Source organism: Ciona robusta, chromosome 12, assembly GCF_009617815.1.
Source record: "Ciona robusta chromosome 12, ASM961781v2".
Classification (NCBI taxonomy): domain Eukaryota; kingdom Metazoa; phylum Chordata; class Ascidiacea; order Phlebobranchia; family Cionidae; genus Ciona; species Ciona robusta.
The window spans coordinates 3898616-3916263 of record NC_143246.1 but is presented as its reverse complement, the minus strand read 5'-3'; the positions used below and the strand labels follow the sequence as shown (position 1 = coordinate 3916263).

The window sequence follows — 17648 nt, the reverse complement described above, 5'->3', positions numbered from 1 at the left end:
TATACCTCTTGATAAAAGTTCAGACAATACACTTGGTAATGCAAACTGGGTTATGCATCAAATGTTCTTATATATTCATATTAACTATAGGCTATTTAATTTCGAGTTCATACCCATACACTTATATGGCATTCTATAACCATAGACATGGTCTACTCAATACACGGCCTAGGAATACACCGAAACTGCTCAGAAAATAAGAGGCCTATTGACGCGAATAATGCCCATTATAATACATTGTTACGTCACGGTTTTATGAATGGATTTCCTTCATTTTAAATGCAGTTTGCAGTTGTTGGTAGGTTCAATACCAGGTCTAGGTTGTTTTAACTTACAGTTTATCACAGAACGTGTCGCAGGGATATTTTCTTGTTTAGTTAAGATCATACCAGACATAAAAAGCAGCGCAAAAGGTTTATTAGTATATAAATATCAGTTTATAAAGCATAAAGAGAGACAAGCAATCAGATTCAGTTTACCAACACAGAAAACCTACGTTTTCATTATATTTAATTTAGTAGACTGGCATTTGGCAAGTTTTATAATGCAGCACACCTTTATAATTTTATTTAGATTAAATTCTAAGCCACCAGAATTATTAAGCAAGCTATTTAAGCATGGTCAATAGGTGTTCCGTAGTTGGATAAAAATATTTGGATAAGGGTACCATCTTTGCATGTTATGATCATGAAGAAGTGGCAAGAAGATCTTCAATCAGTAACATCATCGACAAAGGTCTAAAGTTAGACACAACGCTTAAGTACGAAGGGAGGCTATCGTGAGTTTGTTTGTATTATACAGTCTTAATTTATGATGTGCTGTATGACCAATTTTTCGACCTCGAGGAAGAGCCTCTGTCCTGCTTTAACAAAAAAACCTCGACTAGAAAATGGGTTATGAGCAGCAGGACAGATCAAGGCATAAGCACCTTTAGACAAAAGGCTAATGCTTGTGTTTATCCAATATCCTATATTGTTTAAGGACCGGTTTTAAAAGTCCACAACGGACATATCAATTAACTTACTTGTTGTTACTGCGGTGTTCTTTTGCTAGATATATATAGGCTTTCTTAAAAAAACTTCTGTTTTAAGCCAAATACTATTTTCACTCAGCGAGTGAGCCAAACTAAACTGTCGGTAAAACTTACTTGTATGCCGCACGTGGTTAAAAGTAACTCCTATCTGTTTAGTCATGCTTAAACATTTATAAAAAATATAAGATGTTGATAAAATAACCCGAAAAATAAGGTAATTTAACCGGGAATGGTAAATAAACTGTTATTTGATGCAAAAACTACAGCCAGACAGCAAAATCCATTCATAAAACCGTGACGTAACAATGTATTATAATGGGCATTATTCGCGTCAATAGGCCTCTTATTTTCTGAGCAGTTTCGGTGTATTCCTAGGCCGTGTATTGAGTAGGCCATGCCATAGAATGCCCTATCACAGAGCATAAACAAGCGAAAACTTCGGTGTTTCATTATTCGCTTGGTCTGTCCCCCACCCCCCGAGTATTTTTTTCTTTTAAATGTTTAAATTTCTTTCTACTTCGCTGTTTGTTCGACTAGACTAGACCATTAAGGAAAGGTATTGTGAAGAAAGAATGAAGGGAAGCGAGAAAGTAGTTTCGAGTCATTTGAACAAGCGAATGGAAAAGAAATATCCATTATCGAGGTCGTACGCGTTGAAACAAGTCTATATACATGATATGGTAGTACACAACTTGCTTTGTTTTAATTTTTCACTTTGCTTTTTTTACTATTATATTTTTAGAAACGACCAATTCAAAGTTGTTTTGAATATTTCCCAAGCTTCGAGAACCGATGATGGTTGGCTGGTTTAGTTTTTGAACTTCTCGGTAGGCCTATATATTATTTATATTTGAGATCTATTTTGACATTTAAGGATTAATAATACATCGAGGTTAATCTTTGTTGTTAACAGAACTTGTTTGTTTTTGTTGCAACAAAACAAAATAGATAAAAATTGTTTGTGAGGTAGATTAGGTAATCTTTGTTACTAAGGATTGAACAAAAGTATATAAGACTGGGAAAATGTGGTCATTTTCATTTAAAGCTCGTCTTTCTCGCCCAAGGGGTTATTATAATAAAAATGTGATGATGTGTTCTTTCAACCTTGACCCCTATAGTTCTACCACGCTATGGAGAATTCAAATCGATGAATGTCATGAAAATGGAAATATCAATGGCCGCGTTGAAGCTTTACACGTGCCTTCTGGCTGCTCTGTTTTTACTTATTATTCTATGTACGTTCATAACGCGTTATCTGGTGCTTTCCCCGATGGTATTTGGGTTGACGATATTTCAAGCCTACATTTCCATCCGTTTCAAGAACACCAGTTTTCCAACCGTTACATTGCTTTCACTTTGAGCGGCGACTATGCCACCTTGGAAAAGTATAAAAATCTCTACCAAGAAGAGATTACGATTAGCGCAGGAATGGTGGTTATCCAAACAGGGCGTGTCCGCTCATCAATTGTTTATGGCTTAATCGAGGTTAGGGAAGAGAAACGGTGTCTTTCATTACACAAATACGTTTACGTTTTTAGAGAACTTGGCATTCCTACGCATTTAGTCAAATGGTTTACACATTGTACGGACGCAGATGCATGGGAAAGAAAACTTTATTAAAAAAAAAGAACATAACGAATCATGCTGGAATTTGCTATGTTGGAATTGGCTTAAATTAATGAAACTGTTCACGCATGCGATAATTTGTTTACACAGAACAATGTTTCTGTTAAAAACAACTTTCTCACCGTTGTTTAGGACTATCACTTATATTAATGCTTCAATGTTAGTTTGTAATACGATACCGAAAGACTTTTTTGAAACATTTTGCCATATAAAACTTGTGTTCCCTGTAAATTTTCCATGCGTTTATTTGTGTTGTTTTTCTCTAAGTTTCAATATTATCGATGTAGTCGCGCTTTGTAATTTATCGCAGCCTATATATACCCATTTGTACAACATTCTTATAACTATATTGCTTACGGCCTTAGGCTATATGTATGTATGTACTGAAATACAATGTTTAAATTGTATAAACAATTTACTAAATTTTAGTTTATATAGCATGGCGGGGTAAGTTGGGACCTGGGGTTCGATGGGATAAATTTTAAATCCTAAAAAACAGTCAAACAGGCGGGAGCCGGTCTATGGGAATGGTGCGGATACGGTTTTATAGTTCTTTAAGTATTCTTTGTTTTTACGAAATGGGACGAGAAAGTAATGATGAGACGAAATGGGACGAGAAAGTAGAATGAAAAGGTGTCCCATCTTCTCTACCCGACTTTATTTAAAGTTTACGTCTCAGAGAATCTAGCACAGCCCGTTAACGTTATGTGTGTTTTAATATATTTCTATAAAGTGTTGTCAATTAGTAGCAAAGACACTTAAAGGGCCTAAACACAGCCGAAATGTACATCGCTTTAATTGACAGAGTGTGTTTTTCTAATTCCAACGACACCTTAATTGTTTCAATCGGTTCTGTATAACCAAAGATATTCCAGCTCAAACACCGTAAAAATCATAAAACTGATTTAAAATTGCGTGGCGAACAAAATGAGAAGTGTACTACCCATGTGACAAATCACGTCACAAAATTGTTGAAGCATGGCCGCTCTCATTCAGAAAGGCGAGAAAAATGTCCGAAACGATTGCGAAATGTGTTCATTTGAAATTTAAAACGTCTATAGTCAAAATTTTTTTTAAATGTTTAAATTTCTTTCTACTTCGCTGTTTGTTCGACTAGACTAGACCATTAAGGAAAGGTATTGTGAAGAAAGAATGAAGGGAAGCGAGAAAGTAGTTTCGAGTCATTTGAACAAGCGAATGGAAAAGAAATATCCATTATCGAGGTCGTACGCGTTGAAACAAGTCTATATACATGATATGGTAGTACACAACTTGCTTTGTTTTAATTTTTCACTTTGCTTTTTTTACTATTATATTTTTAGAAACGACCAATTCAAAGTTGTTTTGAATATTTCCCAAGCTTCGAGAACCGATGATGGTTGGCTGGTTTAGTTTTTGAACTTCTCGGTAGGCCTATATATTATTTATATTTGAGATCTATTTTGACATTTAAGGATTAATAATACATCGAGGTTAATCTTTGTTGTTAACAGAACTTGTTTGTTTTTGTTGCGACAAAACAAAATAGATAAAAATTGTTTGTGAGGTAGATTAGGTAATCTTTGTTACTAAGGATTGAACAAAAGTATATACGACTGGGAAAATGTGGTCATTTTCATTTAAAGCTCGTCCTTCTCGCCCAAGAGGTTATTATAATAAAAATGTGATGATGTGTTCTTTCAACCTTGACCCCTATAGTTCTACCACGCTATGGAGAATTCAAATCGATGAATGTCATGAAAATGGAAATATCAATGGCCGCGTTGAAGCTTTACACGTGCCTTCTGGCTGCTCTGTTTTTACTTATTATTCTATGTACGTTCATAACGCGTTATCTGGTGCTTTCCCCGATGGTATTTGGGTTGACGATATTTCAAGCCTACATTTCCATCCGTTTCAAGAACACCAGTTTTCCAACCGTTACATTGCTTTCACTTTGAGCGGCGACTATGCCACCTTGGAAAAGTATAAAAATCTCTACCAAGAAGAGATTACGATTAGCGCAGGAATGGTGGTTATCCAAACAGGGCGTGTCCGCTCATCAATTGTTTATGGCTTAATCGAGGTTAGGGAAGAGAAATGGTGTCTTTCATTACACAAATACGTTTACGTTTTTAGAGAACTTGGCATTCCTACGCATTTAGTCAAATGGTTTACACATTGTACGGACGCAGATGCATGGAGAAGAAAACTTTATTAAAAAAAAGAACATAACGAATCATGCTGGAATTTGCTATGTTGGAATTGGCTTAAATTAATGAAACTGTTCACGCATGCGATAATTTGTTTACACAGAACAATGTTTCTGTTAAAAACAACTTTCTGACCGTTGTTTATAGGACTATCACTTATATTAATGCTTCAATGTTAGTTTGTAATACGATACCGAAAGACTTTTTTGAAACATTTTGCCATATAAAACTTGTGTTCCCTGTAAATTTTCCATGCGTTTATTTGTGTTGTTTTTCTCTAAGTTTCAATATTATCGATGTAGTCGCGCTTTGTAATTTATCGCAGCCTATATATACCCATTTGTACAACATTCTTATAACTATATTGCTTACGGCCTTAGGCTATATGTATGTACTGAAATACAATGTTTAAATTGTATAAACAATTTACTAAATTTTAGTTTATACAGCATGGCGGGGTAAGTTGGGACATGGGGTACGATGGGATAAATTTTAAATCCTAAAAAACAGTCTAACAGGCGGGAGCCGGTCTATGGGAATGGTGCGGATACGGTTTTATAGTTCTTTAAGTATTCTTTGTTTTTACGAAATGGGACGAGAAAGTAATGACGAGACGAAATGGGACGAGAAAGTAGAATGAAAAGGTGTCCCATCTTCTCTACCCGACTTTATTTAAAGTTTACGTCTCAGAGAATCTAGCACAGCCCGTTAACGTTATGTGTGTTTTAATATATTTCTATAAAGTGTTGTCAATTAGTAGCAAAGACACTTAAAGGGCCTAAACACAGCCGAAATGTACATCGCTTTAATTGACAGAGTGTGTTTTTCTAATTCCAACGACACCTTAATTGTTTCAATCGGTTCTGTATAACCAAAGATATTCCAGCTCAAACACCGTGAAAATCATAAAACTGATTTGAAATTGCGTGGCGAACAAAATGAGAAGTGTACTACCCATGTGACAAATCACGTCACAAAATGGTTGAAGCATGGCCGCTCTCATTCAGAAAGGCGAGAAAAATGTCCGAAACGATTGCGAAATGTGTTCATTTGAAATTTAAAACGTCTATAGTCAATATTTTTTTTTTAAATGTGTCAATAAAATATTTAAATGTAGTAGGGTGAGGTAAGATGGGACATGCTTTCATCGTTTTCTCGTCCCATTTGGTGGTAAATATAGAATTTTACAGAGCGAAAATGGCTTTTTGTATTTACAGAATCGAAATATTGCAAAATGTGAAATGTGACGATAAATTAAACGTGAGAAATATAATATAGTGGGATGGGGAAAGATAGGACACCTTTCCACAATATTTTCTCGTCCCATTCGGTAGTAAACAAATAACAATCAAAGAATTATAAAACCGTATCCTTGGGACTTCTATAGACTGTTGTTAATTGTTAAAAACACGATCAGGATATTTGGATATTATGTGCTAAAGGTGTCCTGTCTTTCTCGACTCTATAATATATGTTTGTTAATATAAATATTAAGCTACATCAAATTCGCTTGTAGTTCCTGTAAACGGTGTGATTGACCCGTCTACATCCATATAGTCACCATGGTAAACTATCCTGTACGTCCCGCTTGCTTCGTCGACTGGTATATCCCACTCGATTGTGACGTAACTTTCGACGGCTGTGACGTCAGCGTAGTTCGTTTGTTCTCTGCGCAGCACGTTTTGATCCCACATATTTTGCAACAATCTTAATAGACAATAAAAATACTGTTGTTATCAAAAATGAATGAATGGATGAGTGTAACTTACTTTATCCTCGCGTGGCCGGAAAACGACAGTAGTTCAACACGGTGGTTCTGTTTCATACACCTCGTACCAACTTACGAGTTAACCAGTATGTTACTTTGCGGGTGATTATTTTTTGTCTTTTATCATTTTTTTAAGTTAACAAATAAATAGCACTTATTCTCCCTCGCGTGGCGAAACAACGGCATAACAGTGTGTTCGATTATATACACCCTGTATAACACGCTTTCGGATCACCACGTATGTAAACTCGTGGGTAAATATTTATGTACGACCGTTATCTGTCCTGCCCAGGAATGGTAGCAGCATCGAACGTCGAACCCGGTATCCTTTGGTTACTTCGAATATTTTTCCAGTTACGTCACACTTTACCTGTGTCGGACTTCTTGGGCTATGACGTCATCATCATTGACGTCATTTCCGGTGAATAAAACTCCGCTTTCGTGAAGTTGGCGAGCCAGATCTATATCGAACCTGACACCCGTCGCCTCCGCCACCACGTCACTTAACGTCGTGAAAAGAGTGAGGTCCGCTGGAGGCGCTATTGAATTCTTTTCTTCCCAAGAAAACTTGGTCGACCAATCTGCGTCTGTGTACACCGTTTTCCATGCCCTGCCGACGAGTCTCTCAACTTCAAGGTACGTAGAACCTAACTGTGACGTTTAGTACAATTTTAGAGGTTTTTGCTTTTATTTTACATGTGTCGCTGGACAAGACACTTAACGGCAATTGCTCCAGCCCAGTGGTCGCTAATGGGTTGTCCAAATTATCAGAAATACATTAAAAAAGAAAAACTCCCAAAAGATAATCACCCACAAAGTAACATACATGGTAACTCGTAAGCTGGTAGGTGTATGAACAGCTCGCACTCTCGTGTTATAACTACTGTCATTTTCTGTTACATTCATTCAGTCATTACGTCACAATACCTTCATGTCGTGTCTTGGGTTAGCTGCATGGAATTTCACAACCACAACATCATCTGTGCTGTACGTAGCATTCACGTCATCAATGATGTCACCGAAATTTACCCCAGCGGGCACTTTGTCGGGGCCAGGTAAAGGTGCGATGCGAGATTGGTTCGCTTGTTTTAGCTCCGGCGATGGTCCTAGGTCAACGTCGTCTGTAAAAGAAAGATACGCATTATTGCTTGAAGGCACATGCATTGTTACCAAACAATGTTGAGTTCGATATATATGAGTGTTGAGTTACATATGTGGTAACTCATAAGCGAACATGAAGGTACCAAAGCTACATTCAATTATAAACTATACATAGTACTGTGGGGTGTAAGTAAGATGGGACACCTTTAGCACATAATATCCATTATCCTGATTGTGTTTCAAACAATTAACAACGGTCTATGGAAGCCAGGAAGATAGGGTTTTATAACTCTTTGTTTACTACCAAATGAGACGAGAAAAATGAATGAAAAGGTGTCTCATCTTCCCCACGCTACTACACCACTGGCCATTATCCAAAAGGTGTGAGAAGTTAAATGCTACAAAAACCTAATAGCACATTGTTGATTCCCCAGGCCTCCCATAGACCCTTGTTAATTGTTTAAAACACGATCCGGATATTTGGATAATATGTGCTAAAGATCTTACTCCACAGTACTATATATAACTTGTAAAAAAATACACATACCACTTCGCAACTTCACCAAACACTGAAAATAATTTTTAGCATTTAGTCCATTTAAAAACCCCGATTCTCTTTACCTTTATTTCCGCTGACAAGGGGAAATACTAAGTCCGAGAATTTTTCTTGGTAGACCTGGAAAGTGTGAGGTCCGAATATTGTGGATGCTGCCTCATATCTTTGTGCTGCATATTCCTCAGGGGTTGTGATGTAATGAGTGTAAACGTTGGTTAAGCCAGCAAGCACGACCTGTCAAATATGAAATGTTTAAATTGAATGATAGTATGAATGAATGAATGAATGTAACTTACTTCATCCTCGCGTGGCCGGAAAACGACAGTCGTTATCACACGGGTTTAACACCTCGTGCCAGCTTACTAGTTACCATGTATGTTACTTTGTGGGTGATTATTTTTTGGGGATTTTTTCATTTTTTTTATGTATGGCTGCTAATTTGGACAACCCATTAGTGACCACTGGGTTGGAGCAATTGTCGTTAAGTGTCTTGCCCAAAGACACATACGCCCACAGGGCCACAATGGTAGCAGCGACGAGCCTTGAACCAATTACCTAATGGTTACAGGCAGGCGCGCTAACCACTACTCCACGGCGCCGGACGAGTATCTGGTGTATGTGGGCAACATCAATTGAATATGTAAAAATTACCATGTTAGAAAATTTTAAACAAGTATTTAGCAGGTTAGATTAAATAACTTATCAGAAAAAGATACCTAGAGGTTATAGCAAAGTGCCTAGTTTTCTAATTAATGAACAAAACAAGATTCTTGGTAATTTAAAAAGACAGTACTTGCTAATTAAGCCAATTGTCATTATTGGACACAAATATATCAAAAAACCTTTGTATTTTCCCCCATTCCTTGACTGATTGCTTCCATGTGAATTTTCTCTTTAAGTCTCCGTCCTGCCATAGTTGTGTACTCACCAGGTACAGCTGCTATCACAAGTTGACCTATCCTTAGTAATTGTATATCCACTGTAGTAGGGTGCCACTCATATGGTATGTCCATGTCTGGCATGAAGTTCATGTGTTTTGTAGTTAGGAAGGAATGAATAAATTACACCTATTTCACGTTGCAGGCAATGGCAGTCGTTATAACTGGGTGTGCTATATCCTTGTGTTTGCTTTTTTTAACAAATGCATTAGTGACCACTAGGACCAATAACCCTTAAAACACCATTTATTTCCAATTTAGATTGGCGTATATTTGGAAAATAATTGTCATACCAATCAGTTCCCCCTTATATCAACACTTGAGTAAATTATATAGTCAAATTTATATAAAGTAAACTAGTGACACAAATTGCTTTTTGTTATAGTTGTTATTGGCCATAAGCCTTTACGCCTCAATGAGGTTACTGTTACATAACTGTTTTATCATGTAACTTGTTTAGCAATGCCAGAAAAGGAGGCAGTTGAATTTTTGGTGTTAATGAGGTAACTTTTCAGTTGAATGAATGAATGCATGTAACTTAATTTATCCTCGGGTGGCTGGAAAACCACAATCATTGTAACACAGGTGTCTTGTTTCATACACCTCGTGCCAGCTTATGAGTTCCATGTATGTTACTTTGTGGGAGATTATTTTTGGAGCGATTTTTTTATTTGTTTTTTTGTATGGTTGATAATTTGGACGACCCATTGGCAAAGATGAGCCTTGAACTTATTACCTATGAGTTAGAGGCAGGCGCCCAAACCACTATGCCACGGCTCCATTGAACGTAAAAATATAAAAAAGCTTGTTTAGGCCAGCAGGAAAATCTGCATTATACATGGCACAAACTGAGATACCTGTAAATTTAGTATCTGACAATTAAGATACTTACATCCAGTTGGTAGCAATACAGGTTTTGGTTTATGGCAGTCATAATATTCTTTAGGTGGTTCAACAGTGCAGATAAACTTGGCAAGGGTGTCTCGAATTGTGTTCCAAAAAGCAGTGCCGCGTGTCATTCCTTGGACAAAGTCAAAAGCTCCTGCTCCATCGGTGCATCCCGCAGCAAAACTTTCAAAATAATCAATTGGAAATTTAGATAAAATTCGACCTACCACAAAAGAGTGTGAAATTAAGACACAAAGAATGAAATACAAATACAAAACATAAATGTAAAATATAAACGTTTTTTTCTTAAACATTATTTTAAAATAGAGTTTTTGATAATTAATTGGAAATTTAAATAAAATCGGACCTACCATAAATCAGTGTGAAATTAAGACACAAAAATGTAAAACAAGCACAAAACAGAAATATAAAACGGTTTTTGCTTGAACATAGTTTTAAAAAAGAGTTTCAAATTTGATTTTTATTTAATAATAATATAATACAGTAGGGTGGGGGAAGATGTGACACCTTTTCATTCTATTTTCTCGTCCCATTTGGTAGTAAACAAAGAACATTCAAAGTATTATAAAACCGTATCCTCACAACTCTCATAAACCGTTGTTAAATGTTTAAAACACAATCAGGATTTTTGGATATTATGATCTAAAGGTGTCCCATCTTCCCCCGCAGTACTATATAATAAGTTTATTTGTCTCTTCGATTACGGTAGCGAAGATTTAGAAATATTTTAAATAAAAAGACAGGAAACACGCTTACCGTGAAAAAAATTTATTTTACTGAATATTGGTTTCCCAACAAAAGAATAAATACTCTACATGAAAGATGACCAACTTTCATTATATATAGTTAATATTCTAACCTATATCCCATGCCAGGTTTACAAGTATTCGCAGTTGTTCCATCATCTAGTTTAATTGACTGACTTGTCATATCCACATACTGGTGTACCCAACTCACTGGACCATCAAGCACTTCAGTGGCACTAAGGTTACAATTGTTAAAATACAGGATGTGATATACAAATATACAATTTTTGGGTATGAACCTAAATTGTATAAAAAATATCTTTTTTTTGAATAAATACGTTTTATTTGTTGATTGAAGCTTAATTTTAAAGTTTACATTTATTAATAAAAGTAGCATTTAAAAAAAAACTAAAAACAAGACAAAACAACAGTAAAAAACATTCTAGCAAAGTTTAAAACAAATACAGCCTTATAAAACACTGATTAAAAAAATGTACGGTTTTGAAAAACAACAATAATAACAACGACCTACGATTGAAAAATAGTAATTAAAGTGGGTAAAATGGTTATATGAAATAACTACCTTTCATAAACGCCTTTTGCTGCATCCAGCTGTCTTCGAGCGATAATATCTGTTGAATCAAACATATCTTTTCCTGGACCAAACCCTGTGCAGTTTTGTGATCTTCCATTGCAGGTAGATGATAACGGCTCACATTCCAAACCTGTGTTATTGCATTATGAGAAGTATAGCAGAAGTATCATTACTACAGAATTAGAATTAATACTTATTTTAGCAACCTAAAATAAGTTATACCTAAATTAGAAGATGCTGGCACAAGGTGTATGAAACAGAACACCCATGTTATAACGACTGTCGTTTTCCGGCCACGCGAAGATAAAGTAGATTACATTCATTCATACTTTTCACTACAAAAAATTGATATCTAAATATTATTATACAGAACTTTATACCCATTGTTTGTTTTTTTCCGTAACTTCCTTGGTTGTTTTCTTTATATTGATATTTATTAGAATTGGTTGCGTCAGCTACTAGTATGATTCACAAAGACTTTTGATTACTATTGTAGTTAATTCATTTTCATTCTACGCTTATAAAAAGTTGGGTGAAATGTTGTTTTAAACTAGTATCTTTAAGTGTTACATTTAAGTGTGTGTTTTGATTACTGCTTAATATTTGGGTTGAAAGCAATTTTGCTTACCTGTGTCAAAACAAATTGGACCTTTAGTTCTTGGAGAAACGTCACCCAAATTTGCCTGGGCAAAAGCAGCAACAAAACTTTCCTATGACATTACAATCTTTTGTCAGCCATACAATATAGAAAAAAAAATCTCCCGAAAATATTTACCCACAAAGTAACATATATGGTAACTCGTAAGCTAGCAAGCCGTGTATAAAATGGAACACCCGTATTATAACGACTGGAATTTTTTGGCCACACAAGGATAGAGTTACATTCATGTAAAGAAGTTAAAACTAAATAAGTATTATACAAAAAAAGCAAAAAATGATGAGATTTTGGTACAGTTAGTTTCAACTAAATGTTGAATAAATTTGGATATGTTTGGTAAACTTTGGATATGTTCGAATGTGTTGCAAAACACCTTATAGCAATTTCTCCAATCCAGTGGTTTAACTCAAGTTGTTTAAACTCTGTTTAAAATGTATTTATACAGCCTTGCACTAAAAACATGGATGCTTAGTCCTCTTTTCCAGTTAAAAAATACACTGATCAACACAATCCAATGTTTTCAGTTTTAAATTATATAATAAATGATAACCTTCAAGCTCTAAAATTTGTAATGCTATGTGATAACACTGTTTTAATTTAAAATACACCCAGTGTTGCCAGTTAAAAATAATTTAAAACAGTGTTTCTATACCTGCCCACCCAGTGTTTCCCCCGGTTTTCTCATCATTTTTTCAAATAGTGTTGAAGCTCTGCCTTTGTTGTCAGAATTGATAAGCAAGTTTGTAAAGTTCATACTTGTTGGGTGGACGGGGTACCAAGACAACATCCCAACCGGATCTCCTGGGGTAAAAAACAAAACAAAAAATAAATATTTATATGCATCTTGTGTGAAATTAATTCTGATGTAATTTAAGAGAGCAAAGCTGTAACAAATTGATGTAAAAAAAATAAACCTCCACATTTGTCTGTGTTCAAATATTAATTAAAAATTAAATTGTGAATGTTAACTGGTAAGAATAACCAAAACAGCAGTTAAACACGCTTACAGTTAAAAACATACTTACATTTAATTGAAAGAAAATAAGCGTGGTCGCTATACTCAGCAGACAAACAAGCCATTTATATTTGATTATTATTAATAAAACATTTAATTATAAATATTTGCTTAAGTGTGAAGACATCTATGCTCTAATCACTCAATTCAAGCAAAATATTGGCAAACCTGAAAGTGTTTCGAATCCCAGCACTGTAATTTCCTGCTCTGTATCATGTGTGTATCTGTGTAGGATGTAATTTAAAACCAATTTTAGTGTAAGAAATTGAGTATGTGTTACAGTGACAATTTAATTTCTAGCTTATTTAAAGGACATTGGGACATTGAGTTACCATACCAACCCAAAATTCTTTTGAACTACAGACCACATTAGGATCTAGTGCTATGAAAACCAAACAGAAAAGTATTAAGTCTAACCTATTTTATAGAAAAAGTTTTATATTTTGCATCATCAGTCTTTTATTCAAATAGAATCTAGATATTGCTTGATTTTTGTCTGTTACGTTTTCATAGCACCAAATCCTGACGAATTTTTTTTACACAAGAATCGTTCAACTCTATGAGCACCAGATCAGGGTCAGATTCGCAGAATTTATTGCAGTTACACATCACATTAGCTTCAGAAACTCGACTATAGGCATGAGTGCAGTAACCATGGACAAGTCGCTCAAGTTCCCACCCATAAAAATACCAAATGGCAAATACCAAACCATAATCGAAAAACTCAACCTGGCTCTTTCAGATTCTGGATTAAGAAGATAAGACGTAGGACTTCTGTTTATATTTCCTTCATTTACCAAACCACTTCCAATTCTGATCTTCCCAAGCTCCAATCTTGAGTTTGCTGAAAACAAAAGCTGATTACGACACCTTTTTTGCGATTGTTAAGTTTATATAGCAAAAATTACATTGTTTGGCATAAGTTCATACATTAAGGGGCCTATATATCTTATATTATATGTGTCTTCATTATTTTTAAAACTTAAAAACTCTATGTTTATATACAGTATGGTAGACTGTTACCAAAATAGTAGACAACTAAACAGGAATGTAAATAATGAATGTAAATTATTTTACCCTCATGTGGCAGGGCAACAATAGTTGTTTTAACATGAATATTCTGTTTTATACACATCGTGCCAGCTTACAAGTTATCATGTATGTAATTTGTGGGTGATTGATTTGTTTTATTTTATTTATTATTATTAGCATTTGCTGACAATTATGACAACTGATAAGGAACCACTAGGTTTTGTATCAATTAACGTTTAGTGTCTTGCTTAAGGACACTTATATCCACAATAGTAGCAGCACCGAGCCCAAAACCTGTAACCTCTGGGTTAGAGACAGGCTTCCAAACCATTGCACTAGATAGTACATATAAAAAATTTTTTTTTTAAATTCCAAAAATGTACCACAAATAATTTAACAGTGCAGCATGAATAAATAAATGAAATTGAATGAAATTGAATGAAATTGAATGAAATTGAATGAAATTGAATGAAATTGAATGAAATTGTATGAAATTAAATGAATAAATGAATGCATAAAACGTTTTGAGCAGAATGCCAAAAGGTAATAATTCAATCCCAGGATATATTACACTTTAAAAATAACCAATCTTACCCAGTTCAATACTCTCAGTAATGCCATCAACAAAGGCAGTGGTTGATTGCTCCACATGTCCGAGGGAGGTTATTTCAAATAATAGAAATTGGAAGAAACCAGCGGGTCCAGAATGTGTATGGGTGCCAGAAATCACAACATTTCTTTCAGAAAACCTAACATGCAAAAATATGATTAATTTATGTTTAAAAATAAATAAATTAAATACCGAAAAATGAATAATAAATAAAGTCTTGATAACTTATACATTAAAAGTCAGAAACTTTAAGTTTATAATTCCGTTTTGAAATTTATAGGAGAAAAATTGCGCAATTGTTTCATGTTTGTAAACGTAATAAAAAAAATTGTATCAAACAAAATTCTGTATTTGTGAGAGACTGGTTAGTGACCCAAAAATGGTGACCTGCCACAACGGACGGAAAGCCCAGCACTAAACTATCAACATATTAAAGCATACACAAAAAATAGTTTATTTGTAGAATAGAAAACTTTTTTTATTGGGTTGATTTTTCTCTTTAATAAAATATTCTATATCCCTTTACTACATTATTCTTATTCTCACATGTCTCCATGTTTTTCCTGCAGTTTTTTCACAACCTGAAGCTTGAGTAGTTGTGAGGTCATCCCGCCATCAAAACTAACAAATACCACTCTCGTGTTAAGCTCTTTATCTGCCACAACAAAGGCTCGACTGTATAATCGTGTATGAAGTCCATTAGCCACCTGCTCTGGATGGGCATAACCCATCTGAAAAGTGAAATGAAATTTAATTTATGCTCTAAGCTATAAAATATTTTTTTGGTTGTTTTTAAAAGAAAAATATACTTATGTTATTTCAACCATAACACTATAAACCACACTCGTTTTCCTGACACTCTAGAACAGTAAAACGCTTTGAACAGTACATTTTAAGATTTAATCAGCTTTTGCAGTTTTTTGTAAATATTTGTTTAGTTGCGTTAAATCAAGTTTTGTTTACTGAAAACATATGTGTATTTCATTAATTTAAAAATTGAATTGCTAAATCGTTGCCATTAATTTATGCTAAATATTTGGGTCAATTTGTAAAAGGTTAAAAGGCCCTGCTCCAAAACAAAGAGATGTTTGTGGGTAATTTCAGAAGAAAGCAAAATTTTTGCCTATTTGTTTTAATCTTTTCAACCCACCATATTAACTTGTACTACAGGACCGGTAACATCTGTTCTTGCTGCTCCAATGTAGAAAATATCTGATGAAGTAATTGGAGAAGTAGCAGAGTCTGTTGTTGGTAATATTGGAGAACTGGTGGAGTCAAGGGCTGGTTCATTGGTGTTGCCTAAAAATATGTTTATTATACACAATATGATTGAATACTCCATCACATAACAGAAAGTTATTTATAACATAATTTTTATTTATCTCTTCGAAAACGATAGCGAAGATCATGTTATTTAAAGAACAAAGAGAAGAGAATCAACAGCAAAACAGCAGTTGTTAAAACACGTTAGATAAAAATTGGGGAAAGAATGTCAATTAAAGAGCATGGCTGTTGTACTCAAAATTTCTGTCAGTTATTACAGGGGTTTTTAACTTAAGACAAAATATTTATAAATAGGGTTTGAGAAATGATAAACTGTTCATGTGTCCATGAGCAATAACTGAGTAAGCTTTCTTGGGAAAAGTGGGTTGCAGTTTTACAGACACAAGCGGGGAACGAATGAATCTACGTAACTTATTTTTCTTCATGTAGAGGGGCAATGACAGTCTTATAACACAATTGTTCTGTTTCATACACTTTTTGTTTTACGGTATGGCTGACAGTTTGGACAACCCATTAGTGACCACTGGGTTGGAGCAATTATGTTAATTGTCTTGCCCAAGGATACATATGCGAAATGCCCACAATGGTAGCGGAGACAAACCTTGAACTCGTAACCTCTAGGTTGAAGGCAGACACGATAACCACTGCGGCATGGGGCCAAACAGATATGCATTTAATAGGTTTACAAAGAATAAACTTAAAATATAACAACATCACAAATAGTATTGTTTTGAAATTTCAAATAGTTGTACACTACAAATAAAAGAGTAAAATATTTTGAAAATTATTTATTATTTTTATAGAAAATAAAAAGGTAACATTTTGCACAAATTAGTATCGTACCTTGTCCATCACCCACTACACCAACATAATAAATAACCAATCCACAAATAGTAGCAACAATTGCTACAGTAACAAGCAAAATCAAGAATTGGAAGAGCCGAGATTTTTTTTTTGAAACTTTTGGAACAGTCTGGAAAATAGAAACAAAGTTTTTGTAAGAACAACAATTTTATTGCTTAAGATTTAAAAATTTTGTTTTCAACGTTTAAAACTGTGCAACTTTAACTACTAATAGAGCGATTGAAATAACTTAAAAAATAACGTGAGAAAAAAAACTTACTTCAAAATTATTTTTTTTACAAATACAGAGTGAAATTACAAAAAATAAATTACTTAAATCAGTAAAGACACAAGATTTTAGAGCGAAAAACAATTAAAGAAATCGGTTGAATCATACACATATACATCTACAAAAAATAGTTTTAGTAAGAAATTTAATATTTTATTTCAGAAACATATTGTATTTAATTTACCTCTTCATCCATTGTTCTTAGTGACAAACAGAAACAGTTATATCATCAATTGATAATAAATGTTGGTTTGCTGAGATAGATAATTAACTAGTTGTGATTTTACAAGGACACCCAACATTGTTTCAACATTAAACTAACACAGCTTGTTAAATATTAATGTTAGCCAAACAACTTTGCACTGGACAAACACGAAACACCCATATGTATTTTTGGATAATTAAAGAGACTAATGTGGATTAAATTACCAATGTTAGAACAAAATACTAACT

General features: G+C 34.3%; 1 protein-coding gene and 2 long non-coding RNA genes across 5 annotated transcripts; 2 read left to right on the top strand and 1 right to left on the bottom strand.

Annotated features, from left to right (window-relative positions):
- The first annotated feature begins 1887 nt into the window (after positions 1-1887).
- On the top strand, positions 1888-5267 carry LOC149726937 (uncharacterized). Of its 2 annotated transcripts, XR_016386159.1 has the most exons (3): positions 1888-3919; positions 3982-4066; positions 4358-5267. It is a non-coding gene; the product is annotated as an uncharacterized LOC149726937 (long non-coding RNA). The 2 variants fall into 2 exon arrangements; XR_016386158.1 differs by having other exon boundaries at positions 1888-4066.
- Positions 5268-6033: 766 nt separating this feature from the next.
- Positions 6034-17518, bottom strand: LOC149726935 (neutral ceramidase-like). 2 transcript variants are annotated; one of them, XM_089889421.1, is made up of 17 exons: positions 17380-17518; positions 16907-17036; positions 15930-16078; positions 15326-15510; positions 14764-14918; positions 13867-13981; positions 13306-13361; positions 12775-12923; positions 12093-12174; positions 11453-11594; positions 10983-11105; positions 10107-10285; positions 9119-9291; positions 8342-8510; positions 7547-7740; positions 6990-7270; positions 6034-6558 (listed from the first exon to the last, which is right to left on the bottom strand). In XM_089889421.1, the coding sequence occupies exons 1-17, from the start codon at positions 17389-17391 to the stop codon at positions 6342-6344; spliced, it is 2511 nt and encodes an 836-aa protein (XP_089745547.1). In that variant the 5' UTR covers positions 17392-17518; the 3' UTR covers positions 6034-6341. The 2 variants fall into 2 exon arrangements, with proteins under 2 accessions (XP_089745547.1, XP_089745548.1); XM_089889422.1 differs by lacking the exon at positions 6990-7270 and having other exon boundaries at positions 6352-6558.
- On the top strand, positions 7121-13993 carry LOC149726936 (uncharacterized). Its single transcript, XR_016386157.1, has 4 exons — positions 7121-7255; positions 7530-10386; positions 10999-12928; positions 13880-13993. It is a non-coding gene; the product is annotated as an uncharacterized LOC149726936 (long non-coding RNA).
- Positions 17519-17648: the final 130 nt, after the last annotated feature.